Genomic DNA, 15789 nt, shown 5'->3' with positions numbered 1-15789 from the left:
CCCAGCCGCTCCGCGGCATGTGGGATCTTCCCGGACCGGGGCACAAACCCATGTCCCCTGCATCAGCAGGCGAACTCTCAACCACTGCGCCACCAGGGAAGCCCCACCATATTCTTTTAAAAAGAAAGTAATTTTTAAAATTATGTATTGGAGAACCATATTTATTCCCAAAGTACTTTAAATAAACAAATTGAAGTAACACTGTGTGTCAAAGGACTAGTTTCTGCTTAAGTATAAAAAGAAGAGAAAACCATATGCTACTTGTGGAACATAACACAATATTCTGAGACAGCACTATATTGTTAAAATCAGCTTCTAGGCAAATCTTACCCAAACCATTCACCTACTTATTTAATGTCTGCCAAGAGTTCTAATTCAACTTGATACTTGAGAATAGCAGTTGTCAAAATATGGTTCACAGACCTCTCAGAGGGTCTGACAGGTCAAAACTATTTTCATAATAATGCTAAAACATTATTTGCCCTTTTTACTGTGTTGACATTTGCATCGATGGTACAAAAGCAGTGATGATAAAACTTCAGGTTCCTAACATGAATCAAAGGAGTGGCACTAAAGTATACTAGCAGTCATCACATTCTTTACAGCCACATAATCACAGAATAAACTTTCCTTAGGAATGTCCTTAGTGAACCAGAAATATAAATATTAATAAATGGGAAGTATACATATAGCACTTCTGCCACATATCAAAGTACAATGGTTGGAAGAAAAGCTGAAATAGTAGCTTTTCCCACCAAATATTATCATAAGCATGAAAGAAAAACTGATAGACAAATTATGATTATTTAGACGTGTGTGTGGCAGATTTTTTTTCTCAAAAATGAATAAAATGAGCCTCTCACTTCAAGGAAACTGACAATATGTTACTGGTGTTAAAATTTGAGCTTTCAAGCAAAACTAGAATTCTCAAATTCTTACACCCACCACTTAGATCCACTTGGCAGCTTTCCAATATTTAAAGATAGTTATGAGATCAATGGTGATATTAATGACTATAATTTTTTAAAACTACATCAGGAAATCTATAAATATTTAGAAAATCGGCATAGACTCAATAAGTCAATATTTTCCAATGACCAGGGAAGGATGTTACAAAATCACATATGGATAAAAGACCCATTCAAAGTGCAATGGATGTTAATTTAACAGAAGATGAAATGTTTATTGTTAAAGTTTCAAACTCTAAATTACAATTAACCTTTAAGAAAATACCACTGTCAAATGTTGGTGTGATATCAAAAATTTCCCCAATTATATGAAAAGTATATTAAAAGTCTTTCCTTTTCCAACTTCTTATCTTTGAGACCAAATTATCTTTATTTACTTCCATTAAAACAAATTGAAACAGAATGAATACAGAGCTGGATAGGTATACAGCTGCCTTTTATTAAGGCAGACATTAAAGATATTAGTAAAAATGTGTAACAATGCAATTTCCTCCTGCTAAAAATTTTTCATTTTGGAAAACAATTATTTTTAACAAAAACATGTATTGTTAATATGTAATAGGTTTGTTATTTTTAAATAAATACCATTAAATTTAGTTTCAATTTTTAATACAGTAAATATCACAAGGTATAACCCACATAAATGGAAGCTTGTCAATGTTCTCAAAAATTTAAGAGTGTAAGGAGGTCCTGAGACCATAACATTTGAGAACTACTGCAGTGTTCAAAATGTTAAAGACTGCTACATGCAATCTTTGAATGCCAAAGAAACTAGAAATAAGCAAGAAAAATTAACATAATAGTGTCGTGTTTCTACTTGGAAAAATTATCTTAGACTTACTTGTTGGACACCAACAGCAAATGCCTTCAGAAATACTTCAGCAAATTCATTATACTCCTTGGAAACATTGCCAGGGCTTCCATATCTAAAAGAACATTCAAATGCCCATCATGTCTTCATAATGCTTTATATCAGCACTTATAAAAAAAAACCAGATTCTTGAAAAAAATAAACTCAAATTATCATATATTGAGAAATGTGTGTACCTTTCAAAAAGCCTTGCTAAGATATGTAAAGCCCACTTCTTACATTTCCACCATGGTAACTCAGGTCTATCATCTTCTTCAACTTGAAGTGTTTCCTTTAAAGAGACATTTATTTAATGATAGACAATACAATCTAAAAGGAATAGTGTGAGTTCAGAACAGACTCACAAAAACATGAATCCTCCTCCAATGATGGCCTTTCATAATAAAAGGCTAGAACAGGAAAAGTATTAACCCTTATTTAAATATAAGAGGCACTTCATTTCACTACTTAGTTACAAAGGACATGCTTTCTCCAAGTCTTATAAAAGTTTAAACTCAAACATTTTAGTCAAGATCCAAATAATATAAATCAAGGTCATGGCAAGTAGCTTAATTAAAACTAGTATAGTTCAAATCAAAAGGGCATGAGAAACTTCATTTTAGAAATCTAGTTTCAAAAATATTAGTATACATACATAAATATATATGTATGACAATGTTCATTTACAAAACCATTTGTAACAGAGAAAAACTGCCAAGAACTAAACATTCATTAACAAGGGGATGTTTAATTATGCAACATCCATTAAAAGAATGAATTGGTTCATTATATATTGACCTAAGACATCCATGACATATTTTTAAGTTAAGACAGAGAAATGAGACTGTGGAACAACCAAAACTCCCATACACTGCCAGTGAGAGCAGTGGTACAACCACTTTGGAAGTTATTTATAAAGTTAAACATAAACATTCATAGCAGCCTTATTTGTAATCTTAAAATCTTAAAACCACCCAGATGTCTATCAACTTGTAAATAAATAAACTGTAGTACATCCATACAATGGGGTACTACTTGTCAATAAAAAAGAACAAACTACCATAGCACAACATGAATATATCGTAATATTAAGCAAAAGAAGGTAGATACAAAAAATTACCTTTTTATTAGATTTTAGAACAGGTAAAGTTAATCTATGGTGCTAGAAATGAGAATGGTGATGGTAGGGATGACCAGACCCAGCCACCAGCAAACATCCTAGGTGATGGTTACTCGGGTGAATATGACTCTCATGGCCCACTAAACTGTTTACTTATATGTACATGTTTATGATTACAAATTATACCAAAAAAGGTGCAGAATATAAGTATGAAAACTCTTAAAGCCGTATTTTATACCTATTAAATGTGTACAGAAAATAACACATCAAACTAGTTTCCCATGGAATGCAAGAAACATCCTATTTATTTCTTCTGCATTTTTTTTTAAATAAAAATTTGAGCAATAAACTACAAAACAGGAGGCTGGTCTCACTTATCTCACTAATAAAATTATGTTGGATAAATTACACAACCCTTCCATGTCTCTGTTTAAAATAAATTCAGAAGGAATTATTTTGAGGATTAAATAAGCAAGGTATATAAAAGTACTTAAAACACACTAGGGATTCAGGAATTGTAAATTTCCTACCTCTCTAGAAAACTAGATAATAAAGAAAAATAGTGGTTATTTTAAAAATTGTTATTATATGTGGAAAAAAATAACATAGTTGGACAATTCTGTATGTACTACTGAAAACCGCTGAATTGTACACTTTAAAATAGTAAATTTTACGGTATTTGAGTTATAGCTCTATGAAGTTGTTATTTAAAAAGCAAGTAATATAACTAACTACAAAGTTTGACCAACCTGTAAATCAAGTTCTACCGCTGTTCATGCATGTCTGACAAATTATTAGGCTAAAATCCAGCTACGGGCTCTTTGTTCCTTTTTGAGATATAATTGATATTGAACATTGTTATTAGTTTAAGGTATAAACATAATGATTTGACATATGTATATACTGTGAAATGACTACCACAGTTAAGTTTTAGAAGATGGTGAAAAGGTACAAACTTACTGTTGTAAGATAAGTAAGTCCTGGGGATGTAATGTAAACATGGTGTCTATAGTTAAAAATACTATATTGTTTATCTGAAGGTTGCTAAGAGAATAGATCTTAAAAGTTCTCACTACAAGAAAAAAAATTTCTAACTATGTCAGGTGACATATGTTATGGACTCAATTAAAAATTGAAGAAACAGAGAATTAGGATGGAATAAACAGATATAATACAAGCACTTAATAATATACAAAATAGCCCTTTACAATTTTTCACTTAGTATATTCACATATGTAAACAAATGAAATGGTGTCGCTTTATCTAGAAAAATCTACCTCACAAATAATATAAATTCACAAAGAATGTTTTAGGAAATATCAGTTAAAATTCTCAAAAGGTAACTAAATATTTAAGCTTAGTGATATAAGAAATACACAGAGACTTACATTAGGTACATCCCTGTTCACAACAGTCTTTAAAATTTCTATCCATTCTGTCAGGTTCTGTTGGTTTATCAGCTCCAGTGGTAGTGTATACTAAATTAAAATCAAGAATCAATATTTTAAAATCCTTACAAAAGAAAATCCAACCTCCTTTTACTCTTCACAAAACCTACAAAAAGTACTTCATTCAATCCACATTTCCTTTTTCAGTACATAGGCAAATTTCTCATCTGGCTGATTTGGTTAGTTATGTACAACAGTGAACTGTGGCAGGGATAGTGGGCATCCTTGTCTTATTCCCATATTACTGGGAACGTATCTGATTTTCACCATGAGGTATATTTATTGTGATTTCTAGTGAACATTTTTTATCAAGGTAAGGGAATTTCTATTCCAGGATTCTTAGGTATTTTTGTTTTGTTTTGTTTTTAAAGCAGATAAGGTTATTAAATTTTATCAAATACTTTATCTGGCATCCTTAAAGATTGTTTACAGGTCTCTCTTTTCATGTAATATAAAAGTTAATCACAAAAACTGGTTTTTTACTCTTGATCCATTCCTGTGTTCCTGGGATAAATCACATCACTTAATAGGCTCACAACATCAATATCCTATTTAGGATTTTAGGACCTCTATTTTCACAAATGAGACAGTACTATATTTTGATTTCAAGGTATGCTAGTCTCAAAAAATTAGTTGGGTCCTATGCCCTAGAATAATTTATAAAAAGAACTTATTTTTGTAATCTATAAGTTGTGATCCTACCAGTTAAAGGGAAAAACAATTAAAAAACAGTATATTGTCTATCCAAATCATTTTTTTAAAAATTATATAAGAAGAAGCCATTAGAAAGATATTAGATTATCTTTAAAGGTCTAGCAAGGGCATGAAAAATCCAACCAAACAATCGAGTGAGTCAGTTATAATAATCTTAGTGGAAATAAAGTCACAGGTCTATTTAAATGAGATTAAAAAAAAAAAATAAGTAATGGCATGAATTGAACCAAAGGTCCTGGTAGATGAGATGAATCTTTCTTTGGCTATGTGGCATAAAAAGAGCCAGAATTTTTTTTTTTTTTTTTTTTTTGTGGTATGCGGGCCTCCCTCTGCTGTGGCCTCTCCCGTTGCGGAGCACAGGCTCCGGACGCGCAGGCCCAGCGGCCATGGCTCACGGGCCCAGCCGCTCTGCGGCATGTGGGATCCTCCCAGACCGGGGCGCGAACACGGTTCCCCTGCATGGCAGGCGGACGCGCAACCACTGCGCCACCAGGGAAGCCCCCAAGAGCCAGAATTTTAATCCTAATCAAAAACTCTGTTTCATAAGTAATTATAGTCCACTGAGACTATAGACACAACCAATTCTTTAGTGGGATCTTTTATCCCAGGAAGGTTTAGAACAATATACAAAGATAATAAGGCCCATTACAGTGTGCCAGTCAAGCCCACAGTATTAGTATTTTTGTGTCAAGCTTAGGAATAGGTTTTGTAATTACTGGGACAAACTATGCATATTTGGCATTAACAGAGAGCACACGTTAGATGTAAACTCTAATCCAGTAACTGATTTTCAGACTTGTGAATTCTTAAGGTGAAAGACATAAGAAAACTTTACTAATTTTGTAAATAGTATTAGATGGTTTAAGAGAACTTAAGATTGCCCACTTATAATTTAAGATTTATTAGAGCTATTTGTGTATTTGGGAAAGTATGCTTGGTTAGACTTTAATGTATTTGTAATTTTGGCGATTTATATTTGACTAGCAATTAATCCACTTAATGTAGATTTTCAAGTGAAATTATATTCAGATGCTGAAATTCTTTATCATTGTTCAAGGTGGCAAATGATAGACACTGACTTTACATATAAAAACTACTTTATAAAATTACCTGAACAAGAGCATAGAAGATCTTGAAAATCTGTTTCTGGATGAGGACAGATTGATCAGACTGATCAGAAAGAAGCTGGATAAAACGGTCCTTTAGAACTGGCAGGAAATGTTGCATTGCTGCTATCAATGGACTCCGTTCCTCTGGTTTCTTATACCTTTGGGTCGGAATACAAACTAATTCTGTGAGAATTTATTCACAATTATATATATAGATAGATAGATAAGTAGGTAGATAAATATACTTATATATCTATTATATATATTTATATCTCATATACATATGAGATATAAATTTAAACTACTTGTCTGTTCATACAAATATAAGCAAATACTTTCTAAGCAATTTTATATTCCCAGAAAGAAGAAAAACCTACTATGGAATCAAACCACAGGCAAAAAGCAACTGAAAAAAACCTCAAATAATAGTATCTAAAATTTACTTAGCATTTATTATGAGGTAAATAATCAAGGCCCCATTAGTATTCTCACTTCTATAGTTGAGGAAACTGAGGCACAGAAAGAGAAGTTAAGTATCTTTCCCAGTACAGACATCTAGGTATGAACCTCAGCAGATTCAGGATCTGCCCTTTAACCACCTCACTATGCTATTTGTAACTGTGAATACTGATACAACTGAGGAGCTACAATGATTTGGCTTTTAAACATTAGCAGCTGATCAGTATAAAATTGATTACATATAACCATCCTTAAGTAATTTACACACAAAGCATTAAGGCAGAAGTGGCATCTATAAAGCAGAAAATATTCTATTTCTAAAAGCACTATAAATCAGAAGTTCTTTGGTAACCTTTTGGCAACAAAACCTGACCTCAACAGGCTATTTATGATCTCTATTTATCCCATTTGGAGTGAATATTCACATATTTTATATCAGATATAATAACAATATGTTTGATCCCTGGGTACTGGTACATAGGAGTGTATTATGTGAACCTTGTTACCTTTCTAAAATTTGATAAATCCTGAATTCTGAATCACATTTTGCTCCAAGGATACGAGTGAAGAATAGCTAATTGAGACATTCCCCCATATAGATTCCTTAGCATTTTAACAGTATTGTTAAAAAGTCTGTTGGCTTTTTTTTTTAATTTTTAAATAATTGATTTTCCCTACCAGACTCCAGTTTTATCTACCAGTAGCCTTTCTGAAGGGAGAAAATGTATCTAAGAATTGAATATCTTAGCACAGTTTTAAAAGGTAGGCACTCTTAAAAGACTGGATTGTTTTTTCCTACTGGGAGAAATGAGAAGCAAAGTAAATTGCCAAGAACACCAAGATAAATGTGCAAGCTAATAATGACTGAGATTATTAAACAATTAACTGACAGACTTCTAAATATTATTTAATGTGCTGAGAAATTACACTTAGCATACATTTTAAAAGGCTACCTATACATTTCTTTGAGTCAATAAAGCAATAACAATTTACAAAAGGAGGCCATTTGCACTCTCCAATCTGATTAGACAAACTTTATTAATTACTGACAATATTATCTTTTAACAATAAAGGTGAGGACTATATTATATTATGCACCTCTCTCCATTATCCAACCCAGGTGATCACCCACATTAAGAGGGTTTGAATACCCATTCCATGTTAGATATTCTTCTCTCCTACCTCCTTCTCTACACTGAGTAGTGGACTGGAAGTTGGGTGGTACCATATCAAGTAATTTATGCAAGGAAACAACTACTATTCCATACGACCTGAAAGTTCCTGGAAGCATGAAAATGTGACACTAATAAAAGCCTAGGGAGCGATCAAGATGGTGGAGGAGTAGGACGTGGAGCTCACCTCCTCCCACCAAGAAGTCTACTACCACAAGGCTACAGTGTGTCAAACTGGTGAACCATACTCACAGGAATCCTCAAATACTAGCCCATCACTGTTCTGTTAAAAAAAAGTCAACGGTTCATCATGTAAAAGATCACATGCAAATTCCCCATCATGGCATTCAAAACCCTCTTTTAACACGGTCCCAATTTACCAATTCAAAATGATCCCTCTCTACCACCAAAAAAAAAAGAAGACAAAATGATCCCCAATTTCCCAACAGAAGTTATCCATACCATTTAGTGGTCTCCTCACTAGTCACTAAAGACAGTGTCACATTTCCACCTCTGTACCTTTCTTTCTTTGCTCATACTATTCCATGTGGTGTGAGATGCATTCCTCTTCAAATGTTCCTTCTATGCTCCTTCACCTGACAAGCATTTCCTAAGGATCTATGCTCCTGAAGGCCATCACAACTTCCAATTTCTCCATAATTTTCTTAGAACTGCTTCAGTCCACACAGATCCCTTGTGAACATCCTGTGCGCCACAATCGAACACTAGCTGAAAATGAACTGAAATTCCAACACTGTAGCAGCCTATGTCTCCCATTTTAAAAATCCCTGTCATACTCTCTCCTGCTAAGATTAAGGACAGGAGAGACAAACCTCCTCAATGACAATGACAGCTTATTACTGTTATTCTCTCTCAGTTTAGTCACTCACTTACCAGAACTACAACTGGCACTCTGACAGAGGTTGGAGCAACAGCTGGAACATTCCTTAGCAGGAAGATGGGTAGCTGGTGGGAACACAAGAAAACACCAGTACCAATGCTGTAAATGGTTTATTTCTCTCCTGCTCAGAACAAAAGCAGCAGTTCATCAGCTACTTTGAGTTGGGATCCAAAAAGGGTATTGGAGGCTAACTACAAGTCCCAGAATTAGAGGGCTCACAATGGCATCTGTGGAGCTGTTAGGACTGGAAATAAAGCCACCATCATGGTGTAAGTGTTCCTTCCTCATAATTTGCTAATATCAAAACTTTCAAGTGCCTACCAATTTCACTACTTTCACCACACACTTAAGAGAAAATCTCTGCAACATTTGGCTTACTACTTTTAGTGCTATACCTCAACTTCCAAGGTTAGATTTTTTTCTGATCCTTAAGCCCAGGTCTAAAATGATCCCTAAATCTTTCTTACCGATACCAATTACTTACATGACCTATAATTTGCTCAAGTATGCCAACACTGAAGCAGATGACTATGAATCCCTCAAACACAATGATTAAAAATGATCATATGAAATTCCAACATATTCTTCTTAAAGAATTAGAGGTAGGTTCTTGAAACTTCGCAAGAACCCAAATTAAGATAAAAATTCACAGAAAGGCAGAATAAAGAGCTCTAATGATCAATGTACTTTGACCCCCTTCACATCTTAAAACCTTATCTTTAGGCCTTTTATCAGCACAAATTGAGGAGCCTATATTGAGAAGTTAGGGATAACTTGGGTTTTGAACAGGGAAACAGATCATGATTAAGAAAAAAGGGCACAAGGAGATTCATAGTTGAATCAACAGAAGAGATTGCAGAATTAAAACAAGAATCCTATTTCAAAAAGAAGACACAATTAAAATCAACATGTAATTCACTAACTTTAGTATATATACCAAATGAAATTTCAAGATGTTCAAACCAATTAGCTTAAATTTCCCAAGCTTTTTCTACTTCTCAAAACTCTACAGGAATTGAGAGAGATACTTACTCATAATTTTTCACAAGCTGATAGAGGCAAAGAAGAATTCCTAGCCAACATGCACTGTTATCAGACTGAAGGTAAAAGCCAATTTTGTCCACAATGGCAGTCCAGCGACTTGGATAATCATGTTTGATGATATGATGAATGCATGTAGTAAGCTGTACCCTAAAAGTCAAAAATAAACAATAAGGAGGAAGAAATGTTACCTCAAGTTTTGTTAACTCATATATAGAAAAAGGCTGTTTAGACAAAAATAAATAAGTCACTAAGCAAAAACTGTTACTACTGACTTAAAAGAAACCCAACAAATGTTACGAATGCAAGTGATTTTATTATTTTTCATCCCCATCATCAACTGACAGGTTTCATTTAGAACATCAACTATTCTCATTAAAAATTCTACAAAATCAAGGGTCAGGACAGGAATAAAGACGCAGAGGTAGAGAATGGCCTTGAGGACACAGGGAGAGGGAAGGATAAGCTGGGACAAAGTAAGAGAGTGGCATGGACTTATATATACTACCAAATGTAAAATAGCTAGCTAGTGGGAAGGAGCCACATAGCACAGGGAGATCAGCTTGGTGCTTTGTGACCACCTAGAGGCGTTGGATAGGGAGGGTGGGAGGGAGACGCAAGAGGGAGGAGATATGGGGATATATGTATATGTATAGCTGACTGACTTTGTCATAAAACAGAAACTAACACACCACTGTAAAGCAATTATACTGCAATAAAGATGTTAAAAAAAAATTCTACAAAATCATACACAACGAGCTTTCAAATATCAAAAGACTATACAATATAAAGTATATGACAGTATTCTATAACTTTCTATACCCCCTTTTCATCTGATCATAGTATGTTTCACAAGTATTACATGAAGTTTAAAATCCGGTTTTTAATAAATATAAAATTAAACTGTAGTAAGAAAATAAAACAAAAAAGAATTCCCCTGTAACAGCATTTGTTAAGTTTTGTGCCACAAAAAATGACAGATTTTTATGTTCTGAAAAGATCCCCCTTCTGCACCCCTCCAAAGCCCGCAAATTATATACCTGCAACAAAGGTTAAGTTTAAAACATATACATACCTGATGAGCTCAGGAGAGTGGATAATGGCTTCTACAATATTTTCTCGAATACAATGTCGATCTTCTTCTGGAATAGTATAAGGGGATATATCCCCTGGTGCCGTTTCCCGATCAGGCCAATACTGTGTTATCATATTTTTCAAATAGATAACACCTAAAATATAGATCAATTTGACAAAAGAAAGTGAAAGCACTGTAAATATCCCTGTGTCTACACCTCAATTTATTTGTCAGACCAAACATTGCTAGGAAAACTAACCTTTTAAAATCAAAATACTATACTCTATAATTTTAAAAGTTGATAAAACACAAGTTTAGTGCTCAGCTAATCACCCACAAAGTTATTATTAAACATACAGTCTAAGAGAACTCTGCAAACTACAAACAAAATTGTTTTTTACAACACACTTATACACAACACTTTTCACCCCTGTTTTCTGTAGGAAAGCTGTTTTACCAAATCCGCTTTCTAAATGAAGCCTCTAAAAACAAAACCACATACATATACCAATAGTTTCTATAATTAATAACCCTATTATACAGACTGAATATTTGTGGCCCCCAAAATTCATACAGAAACCCTAACCCCCAATGTGATGAGGGGATGAGGGCTTTAGTAGGGTGATCAGCTAATGAGGGATCTGCCCTCACGAATGGGATTAATGCCCTTATAAGAGACCCTAGAGCGCTTCTTCCGCTTCTACCATGCGAGGGCCTATGACCCAGAAAGTAGGTCCTCAGAGACCGAATCTGCCAGTGCCTTAATTCTGGACTTCTCAGCCTCCAGATCTGTGATAAATAAATTTGTTGTTTATAAGCCATCCAGTCTATGGTATTCTGTTAGAGCAGGTCAAAGTGACTAACACACACAAAGGTTGTTATTTTTAATCATAGAAAAATTACAGTATATAAAGATCCTCAGTCAATAAATTTAAGTATTTCAATCATACACCACAATCACACCAATTCAAATTCGTGTTATTTTATGGGAGAATTTGCTGTGTTCAAAAATTACAGATTACCACCTTCTGTCAGTTATCATACTGCCATCTTGCACATTGCTAGTTCCTTCTGTCAGTTATCATACTGCTAGCCTGCACATTGCTAGTTAACTCTAACTGAACTAGCTTGGTAATAATGCTTTTTATTTAGACCCCTCCACCCAAATGAGAAAGAGAATCCTCAAACACAAATGTACAGAATGTATAGGAAAGGGAAATTATTCAAAATTAATTTCTAAATTCTGCAAAACACTGATTCTTCTCTGATTAGTAATTAACACTCACCTGGAGTCTTGTACCTATTCAAACAAGGATAACTGATACAACTATGATTTTTATATTCTACTTTGGTTTATCTTGGAAATTAAAATAATACCCCATCTTACAGCATTTCAAAAAAGATTACAAGTACATATTAAAATATCCTTCAACAAAAGCTTTAAGATAAACTACATCTACAGTCAAGAACACTGACTCAGCATGTGGGACTGACATATTTCAGATTAATACTATTTTATTCTTTAGTTCCAAAACAGAACAAAGATAAAAATTAAGACTTGATATAGCCCCTATGTCTTCCAGATATAGCCTCTGAGTATTTCTTTCCATCAAAATGCACAAAGGAAGTGAATATATATACTTATTTGTACACTTTTGATTCAGTATTTTAAAAAGTGTTTGCTTGAACAAAACACATAAACAGGTGAGAACTGCACTGAAAGAACCTCGTGATTCAGTCTACTCCATCCAGAATGCTTGAGTTCTACTACAAAGATAGAATGAATGCATCTTTCAAAGTCTAGCAGATGAAACCACCATATACTGTGTACTACAAAATATCATTCAATTATTACAAGGATGTAATAAATTTTAAAGTAATGATTATATTTTGAAAATTAGGACCAATTTCATAGTTTGGTTGCTTCTGGTTTTGTACATACTAATAAACAACTTTCTAGTAGAATTTAATTTTGCTAATACACATAATCAAGTTTCTAATGTGTTAAGGTCCCTCCTAAATGCCAAATGCTTTCAACATCTTAGTAAAATTTTGAGATTTAAAGGCAAAGATTCTTATCTAAAAAAATAACTAAATGGGAAAATGTTAACTTCATTAGTAAAAAAGAACTGACAGTTAAAATAAACAAAGCAACCTTTTCCTATTTAACTAGAAAAATTTTTTAAAGATTTACTGCTGACCAGGGTCCAGCAAAATTACTGTATTTTATAGGCACAAAAAATGTCCCATTTTTGTGCTACTTATATGCCAATTTAAAAAAATCATAAACAACTTATATTCATTCATTCATTTACGGAGTACCTGCAGTGTGTCAGGCAATACCTTAGGCACTAGGAATACAAATGTTAATCAAACAGATCTGAGATTAAATTCCAACAACTGAGAAATGGTTCACTGCATATGGCACATTATTGTAAATTATTTAGCCATTAAAACATAAATTTTAAGATTAACACTATGTATAGAAAAGGGATGTGCTTACTATACATTAAATAAAGTAAGCAAAAAAAATTTTTTTAACAAAACTGGTGTAGGGAAAAAGAACAGCAAGAAATAACCCTAGAAATATAACTGGTTTTTCTAGAATAGTAAGGTTATTGGCACTTTATATTTCCTATAAGAAATACATCTGCAAATAAACAACAAGCATTAAAGATGTGAATTCCATTATTTTGCAGACTAACATGATATCAGGAGCAGTATGCCACATTTTCATAGACTCTGATACTGAGGGAATTACTCAATATTTTGTTGAAACTGGAACTAAGAAACAGTACCTTTTAAATGGTTAAAATAAAATAGTAAAAGCAAACAGTTGGAGGTTTGTATCTTAGAATCATCCATCATGGAAGAAAACAGGGAATATGGAGACTCTTTCAATAAACCCCATCAATTTCTCCTTCCAGCTTCTTTTTTAATTCAGTGAAATATCACATTCCTTTAAACTCTGCCACCAGATATCAAGGCACTTGTGGCAGTTTGTAGTAAACACAAGGGAGCAAACCAATTTTCAGTGAAGAAAATTACTGAAGGGCCTTCCCAAGATACTTCTGCTATTCAACTATGAACCTTTGAAATGATATTATTTACATACATCCAAGAAAATAATTCAGGAAACTTGCCTGCCTGTCTCACAGGTAAATCCAGTTGTTCCGACATAGTAATCTGAAGCAGTGTTGAAACAAAATTCAGAGACTTGTGTGCCTACAAATAAAAAAATACATTTTAAATTTCTGCAAGTAAATATTCTCAGTACTCTATTTCACTGCTTGGCTGGCACAAAAGGCTCTCCTCCACAAGTTGATTCCAGCCTTATTTCCTGTCACTCACATATACGGAACTCAAAAAATTCAGTAACCTAACTCCTAAAACTTTTGTATGTTTGCATTTGCCTGTGTACCATTGCACTTCTGACCTACACTGGTGGCAGCAGCTCAAAAACAGTGTCTTATGTGATATCTATTTCCTCAATTCAGTAATAATTTCTCCAGAGACATTCTATTAAGTAGCTAGACAAAAATTAAATGGGTAAAAATTAATAGCCTGAGGGGCGGTTTCCAAAGTGCTAACAACGCTTCTTTTTAAAAAAAATCATTTATTTATTTATTTATTTTATTATTTTTTTCTTTTTTTGGGCTGCGTTGGGTCTTTGTTGCTGCGTGCGGGCTTTCTCTAGTTGTGGCAAGCGGGGGCTACTCCGCGTTGCAGTGCGTGGGCTTCTCATTGCAGTGGCTTCTCTTGTTGAGGAGCACGGGCTCTAGAGCACAGCCTCAGTAGTTGTGGAGCACAGGCTTAGTTGCTCCAAGGCATGTGGGATCTTCCCAGACCAGGGCTCGAACTCATCACGTCCCCTGTGTTGGCAGGCGGATTCTTAACCACTGTGCCACCAGGGAAGCCTGACGTTTTATTTCTTAATACAGCTGTTTTATAAAAGTGTGTCCAGTTTGTGAAAATTAATCAACTGTACCCTCACGATCACTTTTCTGTACGCATATTTCAATAGGAAATTTAAATGAAGAGCTTTGAACATACAATAAAAGTAGGATACCAACTATATGATAATTTAGCAAATTTATTTACATGAATATACAATGCAACATATACAGAAAACAAGGAAACACACCAAAAATGCTAATAAGTTGTATCTGGGATGGTAAGATTACAGAGGAACTATTCTATATGTTATTTTCTATTATCCAAATTTTATGCTATTGGGTTACTTTCATTAACAGTATAAAAGTTACTTAATAATTCCTAAATTTGTCATATTTGATTTTGATTTATTAATAAAGAACTGAAATCTCTTCTCATATGTGTTCTCATTCCCTCTTCCCCAATATAACCACTTCCTATAATGTTATCTCCTCCTTCCAGCCCAAGTTTTAGTATTTTTCTGCACATGTTCACATGGACACTAGTCATTTTTATTTTAGTTTCTTCCTTACAGACTTTTTTTTTTCATATCTTTATTGGAGTATAAATGCTTCACAATGTTGTATTAGTTTCTGTTGTGCAACAAAGTGAATCAGCTATATGTATACATATCTCCCCATATCCCCTCATCCCTCTTAAGCCTCCCTCCCACCCTCCCTATCCCATCCCTCTAGGTCATCACTACTCAGCAGCTTCCCACTAGCCATCCATTTTACATTTGGTAGTGTATATATGTCAATGCTACTCTCTCATGCATTCTACAAACACATTCTTAGAAACAGAAAAATTTCCCTTTGGATATAAAAAAATGTCTTTCACATTAGACCCAGAGTGATACTTTGCTCATTCAGTCACTCCAAAAATTATTTATTTAGGTGTTCTTGGTGCAAAACACTATGCTAGGAGCTGAAAATACAAGACTGAACAAGACAATGAGTCTCCATGACCTCATGGAAACTTAACAGTGAAGGAAAACAA

General features: G+C 33.9%; 1 protein-coding gene across 1 annotated transcript in view; it reads right to left on the bottom strand.

The window, feature by feature from the left end:
- IPO7 (importin 7) overlaps positions 1 to 15789 on the bottom strand; it is a 47302-nt gene that overhangs the window by 18617 nt on the left and 12896 nt on the right. Inside the window, exons 2-8 of the mRNA XM_024118589.3 lie at positions 14001 to 14082; positions 10858 to 11011; positions 9774 to 9932; positions 6211 to 6367; positions 4327 to 4416; positions 2016 to 2110; positions 1810 to 1894 (exon numbers count right to left, since the gene is read on the bottom strand). Of these exons, the coding sequence (XP_023974357.1) occupies positions 1810 to 1894; positions 2016 to 2110; positions 4327 to 4416; positions 6211 to 6367; positions 9774 to 9932; positions 10858 to 11011; positions 14001 to 14082 (822 nt within the window). The remainder of the gene's footprint in view (positions 1 to 1809; positions 1895 to 2015; positions 2111 to 4326; positions 4417 to 6210; positions 6368 to 9773; positions 9933 to 10857; positions 11012 to 14000; positions 14083 to 15789) is intronic.

This window comes from Physeter macrocephalus, chromosome 16, assembly GCF_002837175.3.
Source record: "Physeter macrocephalus isolate SW-GA chromosome 16, ASM283717v5, whole genome shotgun sequence".
NCBI classification, from domain to species: domain Eukaryota; kingdom Metazoa; phylum Chordata; class Mammalia; order Artiodactyla; family Physeteridae; genus Physeter; species Physeter macrocephalus.
The sequence above is the reverse complement of the archived record's forward strand: the minus strand, read 5'-3'. Positions and strand labels throughout refer to the sequence as shown.